The sequence below is a fragment of the Macaca mulatta genome, chromosome 10 (genome assembly GCF_049350105.2).
Source record: "Macaca mulatta isolate MMU2019108-1 chromosome 10, T2T-MMU8v2.0, whole genome shotgun sequence".
Lineage (NCBI taxonomy): Eukaryota > Metazoa > Chordata > Mammalia > Primates > Cercopithecidae > Macaca > Macaca mulatta.
Genome location: NC_133415.1, coordinates 19665407 through 19682694, shown reverse-complemented (window position 1 = coordinate 19682694; position 17288 = coordinate 19665407). Strand labels below are relative to the sequence as shown.

The following is a 17288-nucleotide window of genomic DNA, read 5'->3' as shown; positions in this document are numbered from 1 at the left end:
CCTTTCTAAAATAGAATTTGGATTATGAACTTTTCTGTACAAAATTTTCCAAGGGCTTAACTCACTTGGAGTAAAAGCCAAGGCATTATGGTGGCGGATAGACCCCTCATGTCATGTGGCTGCTTGTTACACTCAGTCCTCATCTCCTGCTTTCTCCCTCTCACTTCACTTTGGAGGTTCCCCAGAGAGATCAGGCTCACTCTGAATCTCAGGTCCTTCCTCTTGTTCTCCCCTCGCTGTGCCCTTATTCCAGAGAGCATCATGGCTAGGGTCTATATGTCTGCATTTGCCCAGAACAGGCCTGGTTTGAATTTGTTGACCCAGATGACTATTAATAGTGTCCCCTTCCAGTCTCAGAGGTGTCCCGTATTGAATGATAAATGATGTAGCCACCCTACCCACAGCTGGCTCTCTCACTTCCTTTAGGTCTTGCCTGAACTGCCATATTTTACCTCAGTACTCCCTAACCATCTTCTCTACCTCATATTTCTCCATTGTGCCACCTGGCATACTAGATTTTTAAATTTTGTAATTTTTTTATTGTAAGTTCCATGACTATCAGCATTTTTGTTTTGTTCATGACTGTATTCCCAGAGCTAAAAACAGCTCCTGGTGGCCGGGCGCAGTGGCTCACGCCTGTAATCCCAGCATTTTGGGAGGCCGAGGGCGGGCGGATCACCTGAGGTCGGGAGTTTGAGACCAGCCTAACCAACATGGAGAAACCCGTCTCTACTAAAAATACAAAATTAGCTGGGCGTGGTGGCACATGCCTGTAATCCCAGCTACTTGTGAGGCTAAGGCAGGAGAATCACTTTGAACCCGGGAGGCAGAGGTTGTGGTGAGCCGAGATTGTGCCATTGCACTCCAGCCCAGGCAACAAGAGCAAAACTCCATCTCAAAAAAAAAAACCAGTTCTTGGCACATAATAGGTAGTTGAATGAATGCTAAAAATCTTCTGAGGTTAGCTTTGTCTCTACTGAAGTATGATTTAATTTTTCTCTAATGCTTTTCTTTCTTATAACCTTCCTGAACAGTTAACTAGATTCCTTTTTTTCAAAGACTTTGGTAGTCTTTTTCTCCTTGCTTGGTTTGTAAGTGACTTTCCTTTCAAGCCATCCACAATTTTCATGGAATATGTTTTGCTTTCCTCAAACTCACTAAACTCTTACCCATTCCAGAAATGTGTATTGAACTCTAGGCACTGTGCTAAGGCCTGAGAAGAAACAAAAACTATTAAAACACTGACTCTGCCGACCTCAGGGAGCTCTGGCTCCTCATGCACTTGGGATTCTCTTTCAAGCAATTCCCATGTGGGGTAACAACAATGAAAGGAAAGCCCTCTTGTGGGGAGTTGGACTGTGAATGGTTTCAGTAATACAGTGTGGTTTGAACATGTGATCTCTGCTAAATGAGGATGTGCTAGATGAGAGAGTGTGCTGTGATGAAAACAACCAGGATCAGAATTCCCCCTGCTCCTCACTGGGCTTTCGAGCTGAGGCTCAGGTTCTTCATCTGTGTATTGGACATAAAGATCCTCCCCTTCCTGACTGCCTGTCCCACAGAACGGTTGTCCGGATCAAAAGTAGGTTGGGTACATTACGGGCTAGATTACCACATTGAGTCCTTGTTTTGGAACAAGGTAGGGTCTGAATTCACAACTGGTTAACATTTCATTCATTAAAAAATCAGAGAAGACTGGCGCGGTGGCTCACGCATGTTATCCCAGCACTTTTGAGAGGCCGAGGTGGGTGGATCACTTGAAGTCAGGAGTTCAAGACCAGCCTGACCAACATGGTGAAACCCCGCCTCTATTAAAAATACAAAAATTAGCTGGGCGTGCTGGCGGGCGCGTGTAAGCCCAGCTACTTGGGAGACTGAGGCAGGAGAATCGCTAGAACCCGGGAGGTGGAGGTTGCAGTGAGCCAAGATCATGCCACTGTACTCAGCCTGGGTGACAAGAGTGAGACTCCATCCCAGGGGGAAAAAAAAAATCAGAGAAAAATCCAAACAGGGAAACCTTATCTGTGACCGTACCTTCACCTCTCCAGGCTTGATGGTTTGCACCATCTGCAGTCTCTCAAGCGTGACTCAGTCTTTCTCCTGCATTTGGACGTGATTCATATGTGAATCATGATTCACAGGAGTAACATCTCTGTGGGTTTCCCTCCCAGCCCTGTAGAATTTCATTTGAAGCGTTGTTAGTGGGGACCTGGTAGCTGCAGTCTTCAATTATTTTTCACCCTGCTGCCCAGCAGAGACAGGGCAGTTGGTGTGACTGGGCAGACAGTTTTTATCCCTCTGTATCTTTAACTGGGCACCATTTTAGAAGGCTTGCTAGTAAATGTCTTCCTTTATTGGAGGTAGATTGAAAAAGCAAGTAAGTGGATGCCATGTTTTCTTTCTCTTTAGTGTTGAGACTTAGAATCTGCAACTTGATATTTGTGTTGAATATTAGGTGGATGCAGTGTATTTGGCCTGAGAGCCAAAGTAAAAGTAACTCATAGCACACTGAGACTGGATGGAAGGACCTCCGTCATTTCTCCAGGCCAGGTCAGTTTTTTTTATGGGTAATTGCCGCCTCTGTAGCCCAGAGAAGAGAAACCACTCGCCCCAGGCATAGGCTTCTCGATGTGGGCTTGGAACTGGCCCTAGAGGCTCCACACTGAGTAACCTTTTTGACCTTGAGGTTTTCAACCAAAGAACACATTCAGATGTCAAAAGAGACAGAGCTGAGATGACTCTTACCAGCCTTGGCTCCCCAAGTGGTATGTCTGGCTTTGAACTTTTGAGTGTGAGACTTCATTCCCAAATGTTGGGTTGGAACAGAGCTGGCTGAGCATGAGGTTTCACCTCCATCATTGCAGGGTGGTGGGGCTCTTCATATGCCAACAGCAAGTCTGTATGACTGAAAATAAGATCTCAAAGAGCCAGTGGGAAAGGCACTGTGTTGGGCTTGAATTGCAAGGAAACTGTGTGTGAGTAGCTTCCTGGAAATCCTTAAAATATTTGTTTATACGTATAATAGCTTCCTGGAAGTCCTTAAAATATTTGCTTTTTCGGAGTGTGTGTGTACGTGTGTGTGTGTGTGTGTCTGTGTGTGTGTGTAGTTAGGTAGGTAGGTGTGTCCACCAGAGATGGCACAGATCTACTTTTGGCCTAGGATTCAAAGCTGCTCTGATAAGTTGAACTATTCCTTTTTTTTTTCTTTTCTTTTCTTTTGAACTGTTTATTAGTGTAAGAATTTGAGTTGTCTTGCAGACCACGTCTAGAACAGGTTTTGTTTAAAAACAAAAACAGGTGATCAAATGAGCAAACTTGGCAGCCAAACCTGGGAGGTGATATAGTAACAATTCTCTTATTGCTCAGAGTGTTTTGCAAATGCCAGTTTGCCTTCATACCACTTCTCAAGCTGAATAAGAAAATCCACCTCGTTGCTTCTTTATAATCATGCTTTATATTTGCATGAAAATGAAAGTTGTCAGCCAAGTGTTTTTTTTTTTTTTTTCCCCAGAAAATTTAGCTCCAAGTGGCTTTTGGCTATTGACAAAGAACAGATAACATTTCAGCAGCTAAAAATTGGTGCCCCAGATGGATAGTCAAGAAATAGAGCATCTGTAAAGTTGAGCAGAAAGAATCTAAATGCAGGTTCCACCTACTTACTGTGAGATCTTCAGTAAGTTGCTTAACTTCTCTGTGCCTCAGTTTCTTTATCTGTGGAAAAGGATCATACCTACCTCATATCTACTCTTGGTGTGGGTTTGAATGAAATGAAATACTGTATTTGTCTGACTTAATACATTGTATCTTCTAGTATAATGACTAGTAATTTTAAAAAATCTGCTCCAAGCATTTCCAAAAGAAAAGTCCTAAAATTGTTTTGGCCAGGTGGTGTCATCTTTATTTTTATTTTTATTTTTACTTTTTTTCAGACAGAGTCTTGCTCTGTGGCCCAGGCTGGAGTGCAGCAACGTGATCTCGGCTCACTGCAACCTCAGCCTTCCAGGTTCAAGTGCTTCTCCTACCTCAGCCTCCCGAGTAGCTGAGATTACAGGCACCCACCACCACGCCCAGCTAATTTTTGTATTTTTAGTAGAGATGAGGTTTCACCATGTTGGCCAGGCCGGTCTCGAACTTCTGACCTTCAGTGATCCCCCCACCTTGGCCTCCCAAAGTGCTGGGATTACAGACGTGAGCCACCACGCTCAGCCCATCTTTTTAAATTAAAAAATATATATATGTTTTAAAATTTATGTCCAGTAAAATGTACTGTATTTAGTGTACAGTTCTGTGAATTTTGACAAACGGATAGAGTTGTATACCTACCAACAAACACATCAAGATAAGAAAATTTCCATCACCTCCCAAAATTCCGTTGTGCTATTGCTTTGTACTCAGTCTCTCTGCCTGTCCTCTGGCAACCACTGATCTGTTCTCTGTCCTTCTGGTTTTGCCTTTCCCAGCATGTAATGTACATGGAATCATACAGTATGTAGTTTTTTGAGTCTGGCTTATTTCAGTCACCATATTGCATTTGAGAGATTCATCCACGTTGTCACGTGTCAGTAGTTGCCTCCTTTTTATTGCTGGGTAGTATGCTATTGTATAGATGAGCTGCAATTTGTTTATCCTTCCCCCAGTTGAAAGATAATTGGGCTGTTTCCAGGTTTTGGCGACTATGAATAAGACTTCTATAAATGTTTACATGTTTTTATATGAACAAAGGTTTTGTATGAACTTAAGTTTTCATTTTTCTTGTATAAATTTTTAGGAGTAGATTGCTGGGTCAAATGGTAAATCTACTGTTTTCAAAAGTGGTGTGCCAGTTCCTTTGCTGTCAGCAATGTATAAGGCTTTCAGTTGTTCCATATCCTTGTCAGCACTTGGTATGTCCAGTCATTTTCATCATTCAAATAGGCATGTAGTGGTATCTTACTGCACTTTTTGTGTTTGTTTGTTTTGAGGCGGGGTCTTGCGCTTTCATCCAGGCAGGAGTGCAGTGGCACAGTCACAGCTCACTGCAACCTTGGACTTCTGGGCACAAGCAATCCTCCTGCCTTAGCCTCCCGGAGTGGCTGCGAACACAGGCGCATGCCACCATGCCTGGCTAATCCCTGTGCTTTTAATTTGCTGTTTCCTTAATGACTACTGAGTTAAGCATCTTTTAATATACTTATGTTCCTTTTGCATATGTCATTTGTCCTTTTCTCATTGGGTTGTTTGTTTTCTTGCTTTTGAATTTGAGAGTTCCCTATGTCTTCTGGATGCAAGTCCTTTGCCAGATACATGATTTGCAAGTGCTTTCTCTCATGTTGTAGATTGTTTTTTCAAAGCTTTCACAAGAAATTTATAAATACTTGTTCTTGTTATAAAATATTCAAATGACCCAGAAGTATTTGCCTCCTATCCCTTCCTCCAGCTTTCTTCTCAGTTAGCCACTGTTGAACGTTTAGTAAGCATCTTTCCAGTCCTTTTTTTTTTTTTTTTTTTTTGAGACGGAGTCTCGCTCTGTGGCCCAGGCTGGAGTGCAGTGGCCGGATCTCAGCTCACTGCAAGCTCCGCCTCCCGGGTTTACGCCATTCTCCTGCCTCAGCCTCCCGAGTAGCTGGGACTACAGGTGCCCGCCACCTCGCCCGGCTAGTTTTTTGTATTTTTTAGTAAAGACGGGGTTTCACCGTTTTAGCCAGGATGGTCTCGATCTCCTGACCTCGTGATCCGCCCGTCTCGGCCTCCCAAAGTTTCCAGTCCTTTTTAAAAAATATTTTTATGTATCTTAAGTAGAGATGGAGTCTCACTCTATCACCCAGGCTGGAGAGCAGTGGAGTGATTATAGCTTGCCACAGCCTTGAACTCCTGGCCTTGTTAGCCACCATGCTTAACCTCAGTTCTTTTTATGGCATCATAATTTTCTAGTAAATAAATGTTTTGAAAGGGACATGTAAGTACTGATAGATGTGCTTTAAAATTAATTGTGTTACTCGATAGTCAATAAATTGCATTTCAAAGAATCTTCCGGTGTTTCCTTTCAGCCCATTTATAGGTAAAATCATTGTTTTTATGTTAAAGTAGTGAGTTTTGATGTCCTGTGTCATATTTTAGAAAGCTATGATTTGGGGAAGAAAATTCCAGAAGATAACGATGGCTGATGAGTGGATTAAATTTAAATAGGTCATTTTGTTTTATTTTATATATATTTTTAGAGACAGGGTCTCTCTCACTCTGTTGTCGCCCAGGTTGGAATGCAGTGGCACGATCAGAGCTCACTGTAAAAATAGGTCATTTATATTCACTAAAGATTGCTCTAATTAGTTGAAATGACTTTGAAATGTGTCCATTTTATTAAAATAAGTGGCAGGTTGCTCGTGTTTATGTGATGTCTTTTAGCAAAGAATGATACCAGTACCTCAGAGTAAAGTTCTGGCTCATTCCCAATTTTAGATTGATCATTTTTCTTTGATTGATTATTTTGTACTGTTTGAAATACTCAGCACAGAATTTGCACTTGGTTCACATTTTTATTTTTAGCTCCAATTTTGGCCTTTTGCAACCATAACTGGTCAGAACGCTTTTGCGGAGTGAGCCTTCTTAAGACAAGCTGTTTTTATCTTTCCATAGGTATGAATCCTAGGACCCAGAATAAGGATTCTCTAGAGGACAGTGTTTCTACCTCTCCAGACCCAAGTAAGAGGGGGCAGCTGACTGGGGAAAGGGGTAGACAGGGAGTGTGGGGTGGTCAGAGCATGAGGAAAGAGATGGAAGCCCTGTGGGAAGTGAATGGTCTTGAGGTCCATATATCTCGGGGGTATGGGAAGGTGATGTGGTGAGGGAGGACTTTCTGGACTCTGTGATGGAAAGTGAGGGGGGTGTGAATGAATGACCTGTTTTGGAGGGTGATTCAGGGGCACCTGGGAAAGGTAGCAGATTCTCTCTAAGGCCCCCATGCTGGTCCAGAGCTGGCCTTCACCCTTAAATGCCTAATGATATCTCCATGAAAAAGTTGGAAAGACGTAATAGGCTGTTACTAGAATCATTTGCCTGCCTGTAGTTGAAATATTTGGCTGATTTGCATTCCTTTTGATCATCTTTTTAAATAGCTATGTAGTAAGAGAATGTCTAAATATCTATAATAATAAAATAGCAGAGAAAATCCTACCACTTGATAAACTTAGCTGTGACCAATGGATATATATCACTGAGTCTTTTTGTCCCCACCTTTTGTTTTTTTTGTTTTTTTTGTTTTTTTGTTTTTTAAGACAGTGTCTTGCTCTGTTGCCCAGGCTGGAGTGCAGTGGTGCACTGCAACATCTGCCTCCCAAGTTCAAGTGATTCTTCTGCCTCAGCCTCTTGAGTAGCTGGGATTACAGGCGTGCACCACCACGCCCGGCTAACTTTTGTGTTTTTAGTAGAGACAGGGTTTCACCATGTTGGTTAGGCTGGTCTTGAACTCCTGACCTCGTGATCCGCCCACCTTGGCCTCCCAAAGTGCTCTGATTACATGAGCCACCTCGCCCAGCCTTTGTCCCCACTTAATAATCCTTTTCCCCTATTTGTTCAGGTCCTTCCTAGCAGTCATTTGTAATGGCAACATTAAGCACATTACTGTATCTTGGTTTTAGTAATCATTTCTTATTAGTGACCATTTGGATGGCTTTCTGCTTTTTAGCCACAGCGTATAATGTAGGTATGATAATACCTGGTGAGCTGAACACAGTGGCTCATGCCAGTAATCACAGCACTTTGGGAGGCTGAGGTGGGTGGATCACTTGAGCCCAGGAGTTTGAGACCAGCCCGGACAATATAGTGAGACCCTGTCTCTATTAAATTAAAAGTTAATAATAATACATAATACATGGTGCAACAAGTGCATTTTTTGGTTAAAGTCTTTGGATTACATTCCCCAAAGTATGGCTGGCAGACTGACTATTTTCCAAAAAGCTGCCAGCAATGAATAGATGATCCTGTTTCTCTACAACCGTGTCACCGGAGTTTGTTACCTGTGTTCATCATTGTTATTTTAGTGGTTCTGAGGTGTGGAACTTCCTCAGAGTCCTTCTTTTCAGGACCAGAAGATACTGGGGTTAGAAAAGAGACTGCACTCTTTTCCTAGAGACAGAACACCCTTAGACTTACATTCAGCATCCTTTCTCGTCATGGGATCTCGAACTAAGTATATGAACTGTCTGTCTTGTTGTGTGCCCAGCAGAAAGCATTTCTACAAGATTTTTATAATCCTGAGGGTCAGAAGGCTGATGAGGGCCAGGATGATCTAAGAGGACATAAAGATCGAACTGTCTTCTGTTTCTGGCTTCCCCACTGGGGCTTTGATCAGGTCCTCATCTTCTGTTCTAACCAGGAAGTAGAAACAAGCTTACCTCCTTGGCTGCCATATAGAAAAATGGAGATGATTAATTAGGCTATTGCGGACTATGTTTTGGATTCCTGAATTATTAATGAGTTAATAAGGCCTGTGTAGAGCATGAGTTAGATCTGTTGCAGGCTAAATCATCTTCCCCAAGTCAGTGGTGCCATGTGGGGCATCTTTCTGCTGCGACTTAGCACACAAATTTTGTTATTCATTGATGGAAGGGCTGATGAGGCAGCAGGGGCTACATTACATTGTAAGCTGTTAGCATGGTACAAAAATAAGGCGTATGAATGTCCCATTCAGAACTCAGAGATAAAGCCTTAGAGTTTTTCGACTTCATATTGCTCCCTTCTTTGGAGAGTTAAAAGATAGTCTTCACTTAAATTACTTAAAGAGGTAACTGCCCTATTATTTTAACTGAGTGAAGCTCAACCAGGGAGGATTTTCCTAACCAGGGGGGATTTCCCTCCCCAGTGGAACATGTCAATGCCTACAGACATTTCTGGTTTTCACAATTAGGGGATGCCACTGGCATCTAGTGAGTAGAGTCCAAGGATGCTGCTGCAGTACCCAGGACAGCCCCCACAACAAAGAATTATCTGGTTCAAAGTCTCTGTTGTTGCCGAGGCTGAGAAACCCTGCTTTAACTGAGGAGCAGGCAATTCGGGACAGATCCGTGTGGTCAGGCCTGCTCTGCTAACTGCAGCTTTCATTTTTGGATTATTAAATGCTGTCTCTTAAAGTTCCAGCCTCCTAACTTTCCCAGATATCCTTACTCGATTTTTCCTCCCAACCTTTTGGATCTGTTACTTATTTTTGCAGTGCTAGAAGTATTCCTTATTTCTGCTACTGTATGCTGTTTGCTCCCAAACCAGGCTGAGCTTCCATCCTTTCCCCACCCAGCCACTCTGCAGTCCTTGGGAGAGGCTCACGCTTGGGCCTCCCTGCTCTTGGAACGTTGATGTGCTTCGACATGTAATTCTGCCTGCCCTGCAGTAATCTCACCTGCATTGCGGCTGTAGCTCACAATCAGCAGAAAATGAAAAGTATCAGCTGTGAATCCCATTTGCATGATGGGACTGGATAAGCATGTGCACTGCATTGTCTAACAAACTCTGTTTCTCTCTCTTTCTCCCTCCCCTACCCTCTTTCTTCCCAATCCTGTCAATTTTATCATTTTCACCATGAACTGTTTTCCCCACCCTTCCCTCCCCTTTCCTCCCCTGACCCCCCATCCCACACTTGCCATGGTGACCACATGTACCTTTTCCCCCTGTTACGTGAGGCAGTTCTGACACTGTCTGCTCCCCCTGTAGTGCCAGGCTTCTGTTGCACAGTTGGAGTGGACTGGAAGTCTCTCACTACTCCGGCGTGCCTCCCCCTCACCACCGACTACTTCCCTGACCGCCAGGGCCTGCAGAATGACTACACAGAGGGCTGTTATGATCTCCTTCCAGAAGCAGACATCGACAGGTCAGTGTCAGAGAAAAAGGCACTTGGCTTGGTTTGTGAGGGTTTCAGATATATCCCACACATACATCAGAACACTGAGTTTGTGCTCACTTCAGCAACACATATATTAAAATTGGAAAGACATAGAGAAGATTAGCATGGCCATTAAATGAAAAATTTAAAAAAAACATTGAATTATATTTTATCTTTCTTTTTTTTCCTTTTTTTTTTTTTACCTGAGACAGGGTCTCACTCTGTCACTCAGGTTGGAGTACAGTGGTATGATCACATCTCACTGCAACCTCGATCTCCTGAGTTTTAACAGTCTTTCCACCTCAGCCTCCTAAGTAGCTAGGAGTAGCTGAGAATGGCAGCACCACATCCAGCTAATTTTTGTATATTTTATAAAGACGCTCTTTTACCATATTGCCCAGGTTGGTCTTGAACTCCTGGGCTCAAGCCATCTGCCCAACTCTTGTGTCCCAAAGTGCTGGGATTACCACCTTGAGCCGCTGTGCCTGGCTGAACACTGAATTTTCAAGCCTGTGTCCTCTTTTTATATTTGGGTAATTTTTTTTTTTTTTTTTTGGAGACAGAGTCTTACTCTGTCACCCAGGCTGGAGTGCAGTAGCACAGTCTCGCCTCACTGCAATCTCTGCCTCCCAGGTTCAAGTGATTCTCATGCCTCAGCCTCCTGAGTAGCTGGGACTATAGGTGTGTGCCACCATGCCCAGCTAATTTTTTGTATTTTTAGTAGAGACGGAGTTTCACCATGTTGGCCAGGCTGGTCTCAAACTTCCGACCTCAGGTAATCCACCCGCCTCGGCCTCCCAAAGTGATGGGATTACAGGCATGAGCTGCTGCGCTGGCTGTGGGTAATTTTATGATGTAAGAACTGTGCATTTCTCCAGAGTTCTATTGACATCAACTATTTCTCCTTGTCGACTGATTTATTTTTAACTCCAGTTTTTTCTGGCCTCGCTGATTATTCTCATATTTTCTAATGCAATTATTTTGGGCACACTAAATCTGATCTTCTTTTCTAAAATTATTCATTTGGGCATTGAGTTACCTGCCTCTTTTCACCTCTTTGAACTGTTAATTTTCCCCAAAGCACTGATTTACAAATTGTTGGTGGTTTTTTTTCATATTTTCTATTATATTTTCTTTCTATCTCTCTTTTATATACTGTCATCCAGGCTGAAGTGCAGTGATGCAATCTTGGCTCACTGCAGCCTCTGCTGGGACTACAAGTGCATGCCACCATACTTGGCTAATTTTTGTTTTTTGTTTTTTTTTTTTTGTAGAGACAGGGTTTTGCCATGTTGCCCAGACTGGTCTTGAATTCCTGGGCTTATGCAATCTGCCCGTGTCAGTCTTCCGGAGTGCTAGGATTACAGATGTGAGCCACTGTGCCCAGCTCAAACTGTTAGTTTTATGAAGCCCCGTAGAATGGTTATAAGGGGATGATGCAAAGGAGATGATGAGACTGTGCAGTCTTAAGCGTCACTGTCTCAGGCCAAGCATCTGTATGAGCAATCATCTGTTTTCTTCAGGAGGGACGAAGACGGTGTGCAGATGACAGCCCAGCAGGTGTTTGAAGAGTTTATTTGCCAGCGTCTCATGCAGGGCTACCAAATCATAGTGCAGCCCAAGGCACAAAAACCCAACCCTGCCGTCCCACCCCCGCTGAGCAGTAGCCCACTCTATAGCCGAGGTGAGTTTTTCTCCTTGGATTTATATTTTCGTCTCTTCTACTATATATGTGGAAGTGAGTTTTCAAGATGGTAGATAATAGATAAATTTAGTAGTAATTGTTTTTGACACAAAAGTTTTCTTCATAAATTCTACTTAAGTGAGGAATAAAGTCTCCTTTAGGTATGGATTTATTGTAAATGCTCTCTTTAATTTACAACTCTCCCTTTAAGGCAGTGGATGTGACCAAGTTCAGGAATGGGACAGCCTGGGAATAGTAGGCAGCTGAGTCACTACTGAGCTGTCAAAGTTTCTAAACCCAGAAACCTATATTTAATTGTTTCTAGTACAGTACCTGGCACACAGCAGACTGTCGAACGTTACCTAAACCTGAAGTTTACTTTTGTTCTTATTTTCCTATTCTGATTTCATCTGTCTCTATCCCTGAAGCTTGGTGGCTTGAAGCAAGAATGGGTCATCCATGAGGGGCAGATTAGGCTAGTAAGTGACAGAGAATCAGTGTTCCTAGTTGAATCAGAGCCAGGCAGTGGAGAGCTCCTCTAAAATAAGTCTAACAGAGGGAATTAAGTACAGGTGCCTGGAATCAGAAAGCAGTAATCACTTCCTGGAACAATCAGTGAGCTGTCTTAGTTTCCTGTCTCTTCATTATTGCTAACAAGACCCCCACCTCCCCTGATCACTTAGTGATAACCTTGGATCATCTTTGTCTGCCCATGAAAGCTTCTTGGGCCAGAGGATCAGAGAACTGTGGCCCTGTTAGCGGGAGCATGTGGTCATCCAGCCCAGGCCCTGCGGTTTATGTATAAAGCTTTGGATTCCCCCTAGATTTTCTTTGAATGTCCCTTGTGATGTTTATCACATGTTGCCTTGTATTCATCTTCCAGACCCTACTGAATGTTAACCTTTTTGAGTGCCAAGACTATATCTGTTCATCTTTTTGTCCTCCACAATGGAAACTGCATGCCTGGCATACAATAATATGCAACAGTATGGGTCAATAAGTATATGAATTTGACTGGGTGTAATCCTAGCACGTTGGGAGGCTGAGGCAGGAGGATGCCTTGAGCCCAGGAGTTCAAGAACGGCCTAAGCAATATAGGGAGACTCTGTCTCTAAAAAGAAAAGAAAAAAAAAATATGTGAATCCGTTTATTCACACATTCATTCAACAACAGTCTTTGAAGTACTTACTCTGCATGACTGGGGAGAGGATTTATAGCCCAGTCAGGGAAAATAACATTAGTCAAACTATGAAATATAATTGTATGTTGTGATAAAGGCTGAGGGAGAAGTCATGGGGCTGTCAGAACATTTAATATGGGGCCCTATCTTATCTGGTGGGTCATGGACAGCTTCCCTGAGGAGGTGAGGTTTGAGCTTAGACCCGAAGTACATGTAGGAGTTACTGGGAGCAGCAGGTTGGAAATGGAGGGCAGGAGTAGAAGGGAAGGGCATGCCAGGCAGAGGCCAGTTTGTGCAAAGGCTGTGTGGCAGAAAACATTGAGATACTTTCTGGACGCCAAAAAGAAGGCTGATATGATGGAGCACAAGGAATGAGCTGGAGGTCCAGCCAGAGATGTCAGGAGACCCAAGTCTATCTGAAGGATTTTGTCCTTTATCCCAAGAGTAATGGGATGAATTCACCTTTCATGTCACTGGTGCCTTCCAGGCTGCCCACCTGTTGTTCTGTGGAATAGCTGGTGGATGTCCCTCAGTGGTCTGAGTTCCTCTGTGTCCAGTTCTGTTCCTGGCTGATCCATGAGCCTCATGTGATGGTTAGTTGGCCAGAGGCTACTTGCCTGACTGTATCATTTCTGGTTATTTTTTTGCTGTGATAAATTTAATCTCTCTAATTTCTATAGTAACAGAAAGGGTACCATTGTTATCCTAATTACTGGAACAGTTGCCATCACAACCAGGCCTGTGCTGCTTGTTCATCAGAGACTTACTGAATACTAAGTGTGAGCCAGGCCCTGTTCCAGCAGGGAATAGAATAGCATCAGCCCTCCCCTCAGAGTCTGCAGTCTATGGCAGAGTCAGATGTTAAACTAATAAACTACAAGTATATATTTGATCACAGACTGTGAAGAATAAATACCATGCAGGATAAACACAGGGATAACTGGGGTGCACCTAATTTAGAATCGGGGTGTCTGGTACGATGTCAGATGCTCATGAACCTTGCCCCATGACGTTGTCTCTCCAATAGCCAGCAGAGTGTTTGTTGCATGAATAAAGGAATGCTTGGATGAGGGCTTGCCCTCTTTCTTGCTGTAGAAAGTGAGATTTGGTGCCCAAGATCATAGAAGCTGGCAAGTGAAAGTGCTGGGGTTGGACCTGGGGTCTCTCGAGTCGCTTCTGTTTTGTATGCAGCTGGCCTGCTGCTCCTTTGGCACCATCTGGGATATTTCCATATTCACAGTGAATATTATTTCAGCCTCTGCTGTCCTCTCTCCTCTTGACTGCTCCCATGCTGCCTGTCACCGTGTGACTGTCCCAGAGCTGAATGAGAGTGTTGCTGGTGGAGGGTGTCTAGGTTCTTGGCACCTCAAACAAAGAATTGGACAAAACGCACAAACAAAGCAAGGAAAGAATGAAGCAGCAAAAGCAGAGATTTATTGAAAATGAAAGTACACTCAACAGTGTGGGAGCAGGCTGAAGCATAGGGGCTCAAGGGCTCCTTTACAGAATTTGCTGGGGTTTAAATACCCTCTGGAAGTTTCCCCATTGGTTACTTGGTGCATACCCTATGTAAATGAAGTAGTGGCTCTCAGTCAGTCTGATTGGTTGGGGAAAGCTCCCAATCAGAGGCTGAAGTGAAGTTTCAAAGTTATACTCCTATACAAACGTCTGATTGGTTGTAAAAATCAAACCAATCAGAGAGACACTTTCAGTTTTCCATCTGCCTCACAGAAAAAGCAGGGAGTGGTTTGCGAAGGGAGTAACCTCCAGTTCTTTTGTTACTTAGGTGTGGAAAATTGGAGTTTTTCTTTTGATTTAGTTTTAGGAAGTCAGCCTGAATTGGCCTTAGAATTCCCTGCCTCCAAACCCTGTTCTCCTGCCTCAAGAGGACTCCCTTTCATTTCTAGATCAAAGGAATCTTGGCTTGGCTTGGCTTGGTTGTTCTTTTGAGGCGTGATTTTACTCTCTTGAACACTTGTCATTTTCTTGATTCCTGATTATTTTCCTCTTTCCTGCATTCAATTCAGTTCAGCTAATACTGCACATGGCACTTTATCAGGTGCTACTAAAAATGTAAGGAGGAACAATGTTTGAGCCCTGGCCTCCTGGAATTTTTAATTTGTAAGGGGTGAGAGACATACACACAAGGAGCTATATACAAGGTAGAATTCAGACTGCTGATGGGGTCTGACGGCTTTCTGGAAGAAGTAGCATTTGATGGTGACTTTAAATGATCTGGGATTTCAGTGGTGGCCCAGGAAGAGAATGCAAAAGAAACAACATGAGCAGGCCGGGTGCAGTGGCTCACCCCTGTAATCCCAGCACTTCGGGAGGCCGAGGCGAGTGGATCACCTGAGGTCCGGAGTTCAAGACCAGCCTGACCAACATAGAGAAACCCTGTCTCTACTAAAAATACAAAATTAGCCGGGCATGGTAGAGCCTGCCTGTAATCCCAGCTACTCAGGAGGCTGAGACAGGAGAACTGCTTGAACCCAGGAGGTGGAGGTTGCAGTCAGTCGAGATCATACCATCGCACTCCAGCCTAGGCAACAAGGGCGAAACTCCATCTCAAAAAAAAAAAAAGAAAAGAAAAGAAACAACATGAGCAGATATTTGCAGCAAATAAATAAATGGTCCTTTTAGACTGAAACTTGGTATAGCAGTTTAGAAGTAGTGAGAGCTAGGACCAGAAAGCTAGGTTGACTGCCACCTTGGAGTGAGAACCTCGAATGCTGGAGTAGTGCAGTTCCATTTTAGTAACACAGTCATCTCTTACAGAACTTTCCTCTCCAGAGGATGAGGTATCAGGTTGTTCAGCTTTGAGTCTGCCATCTAGGTGCTATCAGCCAGCACCTTCAGGCTCTAATCTGCTCTTGGTTGGTTTAATAACAAAAATCTGCCAACCTCAGGAGTTTTTTGTTTTGTTTTTTGAACCAAGAATAACTTTCTTCCATGAAATTGCCCCTCAAGAGAAAGTGTTACATCGTTTTCTGAATCTATATGGATGAGAAACAGTTGCTTGTTACAGGAATGAGCTTCAAACAGATGGAGGAAATTATTTTTTTTCTGTTAGGCCTTGTGTCCCGAAACCGCCCCGAGGAGGAGGACCAGTATTGGCTGAGTATGGGCAGAACGTTCCACAAAGTGACGCTGAAGGATAAGATGATCACAGTGACACGATACCTTCCCAAGTGAGTATATGGATATTTAAGGTCTTTAGTTATTGTCCTGAATTATGACTGCATACTAAATTATGTGTATAAACTGAGGAAGCTCAGTGGTTGGTTTTTCTTTTGGAGTTTTTGTTTGTTTGTTTGTTTCTAGGGCTATTGTAGGGTTATAGCTTACCTGTTTCCAGAAGGGATTTGATTCATCTTACAATGATTAGCATGATTCATAACAAGCCTATTTCAAATAAAGATTGTGAGGAGAGAAGAAGGAAGGAGTTTAAGAAGATCTGAGAAATTTCTAGTACCGTTCCCTGGGATGAGTTGGTTACTACAGTTGAGGGGTAAATGTCAAGGATGGTTCTAAGTGTATAGAGATAGAAAATATAGAGAAGAATTGGCAGAAATTTGTCTCTAACTCTTTTGAATTTGGGGGCCTGCCCTTATTTTGCAGGTATCCTTATGAATCTGCCCAGATCCACTATACCTACAGCCTCTGTCCTTCCCACTCAGACTCAGAGTTCGTCTCCTGCTGGGTGGAATTCTCCCATGAACGGCTGGAGGAGTACAAGTGGAATTACTTAGATCAGTATATCTGTTCTGCCGGCTCTGAAGATTTCAGGTCAGAGAGTGAACTTTGGATTTCCATCCTTGCAGCCTTGGGCGAGGATGTAATGTGTGTTTTTTTTTTTTTTTTTTTTTTTTTGAGACGGAGTCTCACTCTATCGCCCAGGCTGGAGTGCAGTGGCGCAATCTCCACTCACTGCAAGCTCCGCCTCCCGGGTTCACGCCATTCTCCTGCCTCAGCCTCCTGAGTAGCTGGGACAAGAGGCGCCAGCCGCCACGCCTGGCTAATTTTTGAATCCTTAGTAAAGACGGGGTTTCACAGTGTCAGCCAGGATGGTCTTGATCTCCTCACCTCGTGATCCACCCATCTCGGCGTCCCAAAGCGGCATATGTGTATTTTAACACTTTCTGAGCTTTCTCTCTCTCTCTCTCCCTTTTTTTCTTTATAAAGAGACAGGATTGGCTGGGCGCAGTGGCTCACGCCTGTAATCCCAGCAATTTGGGAGGCTGAGGTGAGCGGATCACCTGAGGTCAGGAGTTTGAGACCAGCCTGGCCAGCATGGCAAAATCCTGTCTCTACTAAAAATACAAAAATTAGATGGGTGTGGTGGTGCGTGCCTGTAATCCCAGCTACTCGGGAGGCTGAGGCAGAAGAATTGCTTGAACCCAGGAGGTGGAGGAGTAGTGAGCCAAGATCAAGCCATTGCACTCCAGCCTGGGCAACAAGAGGGAAACTCTGTCTCAGAAAATAAATAAATTAATCAATTAAAATTAACTGGGCTTGGTGGCATACCCGTGTAGTCCTAGCTACTCAGGAGGCCGAAGTGCTTGAACCCAGGAGGT

At 43.7% G+C, this 17288-nt stretch overlaps 1 protein-coding gene and 1 pseudogene across 50 annotated transcripts in view; both read left to right on the top strand.

Moving 5' to 3' along the window:
* Positions 1-17288, top strand: part of DEPDC5 (DEP domain containing 5, GATOR1 subcomplex subunit) — a 166113-nt gene that overhangs the window by 73523 nt on the left and 75302 nt on the right. For 25 of the 50 annotated variants that reach the window (XR_013399209.1, XR_013399222.1, XR_013399221.1 and 22 more), the window contains 5 exons: positions 6613-6678; positions 9652-9835; positions 11371-11531; positions 15785-15902; positions 16333-16500. Coding sequence is in view for 23 of the 50 variants with exons in the window: in XM_077949891.1 (XP_077806017.1) it covers positions 6613-6678; positions 9652-9835; positions 11371-11531; positions 15785-15902; positions 16333-16500 (697 nt within the window). In the remaining 27 variants the exon portion in view is untranslated. The remainder of the gene's footprint in view (positions 1-6612; positions 6679-9651; positions 9836-11370; positions 11532-15784; positions 15903-16332; positions 16501-17288) is intronic. The other 25 variants (XR_013399213.1, XR_013399211.1, XR_013399214.1 and 22 more) reach the window with 2 other exon arrangements.
* LOC114670653 (U6 spliceosomal RNA) lies at positions 9918-10018 on the top strand (annotated as a pseudogene).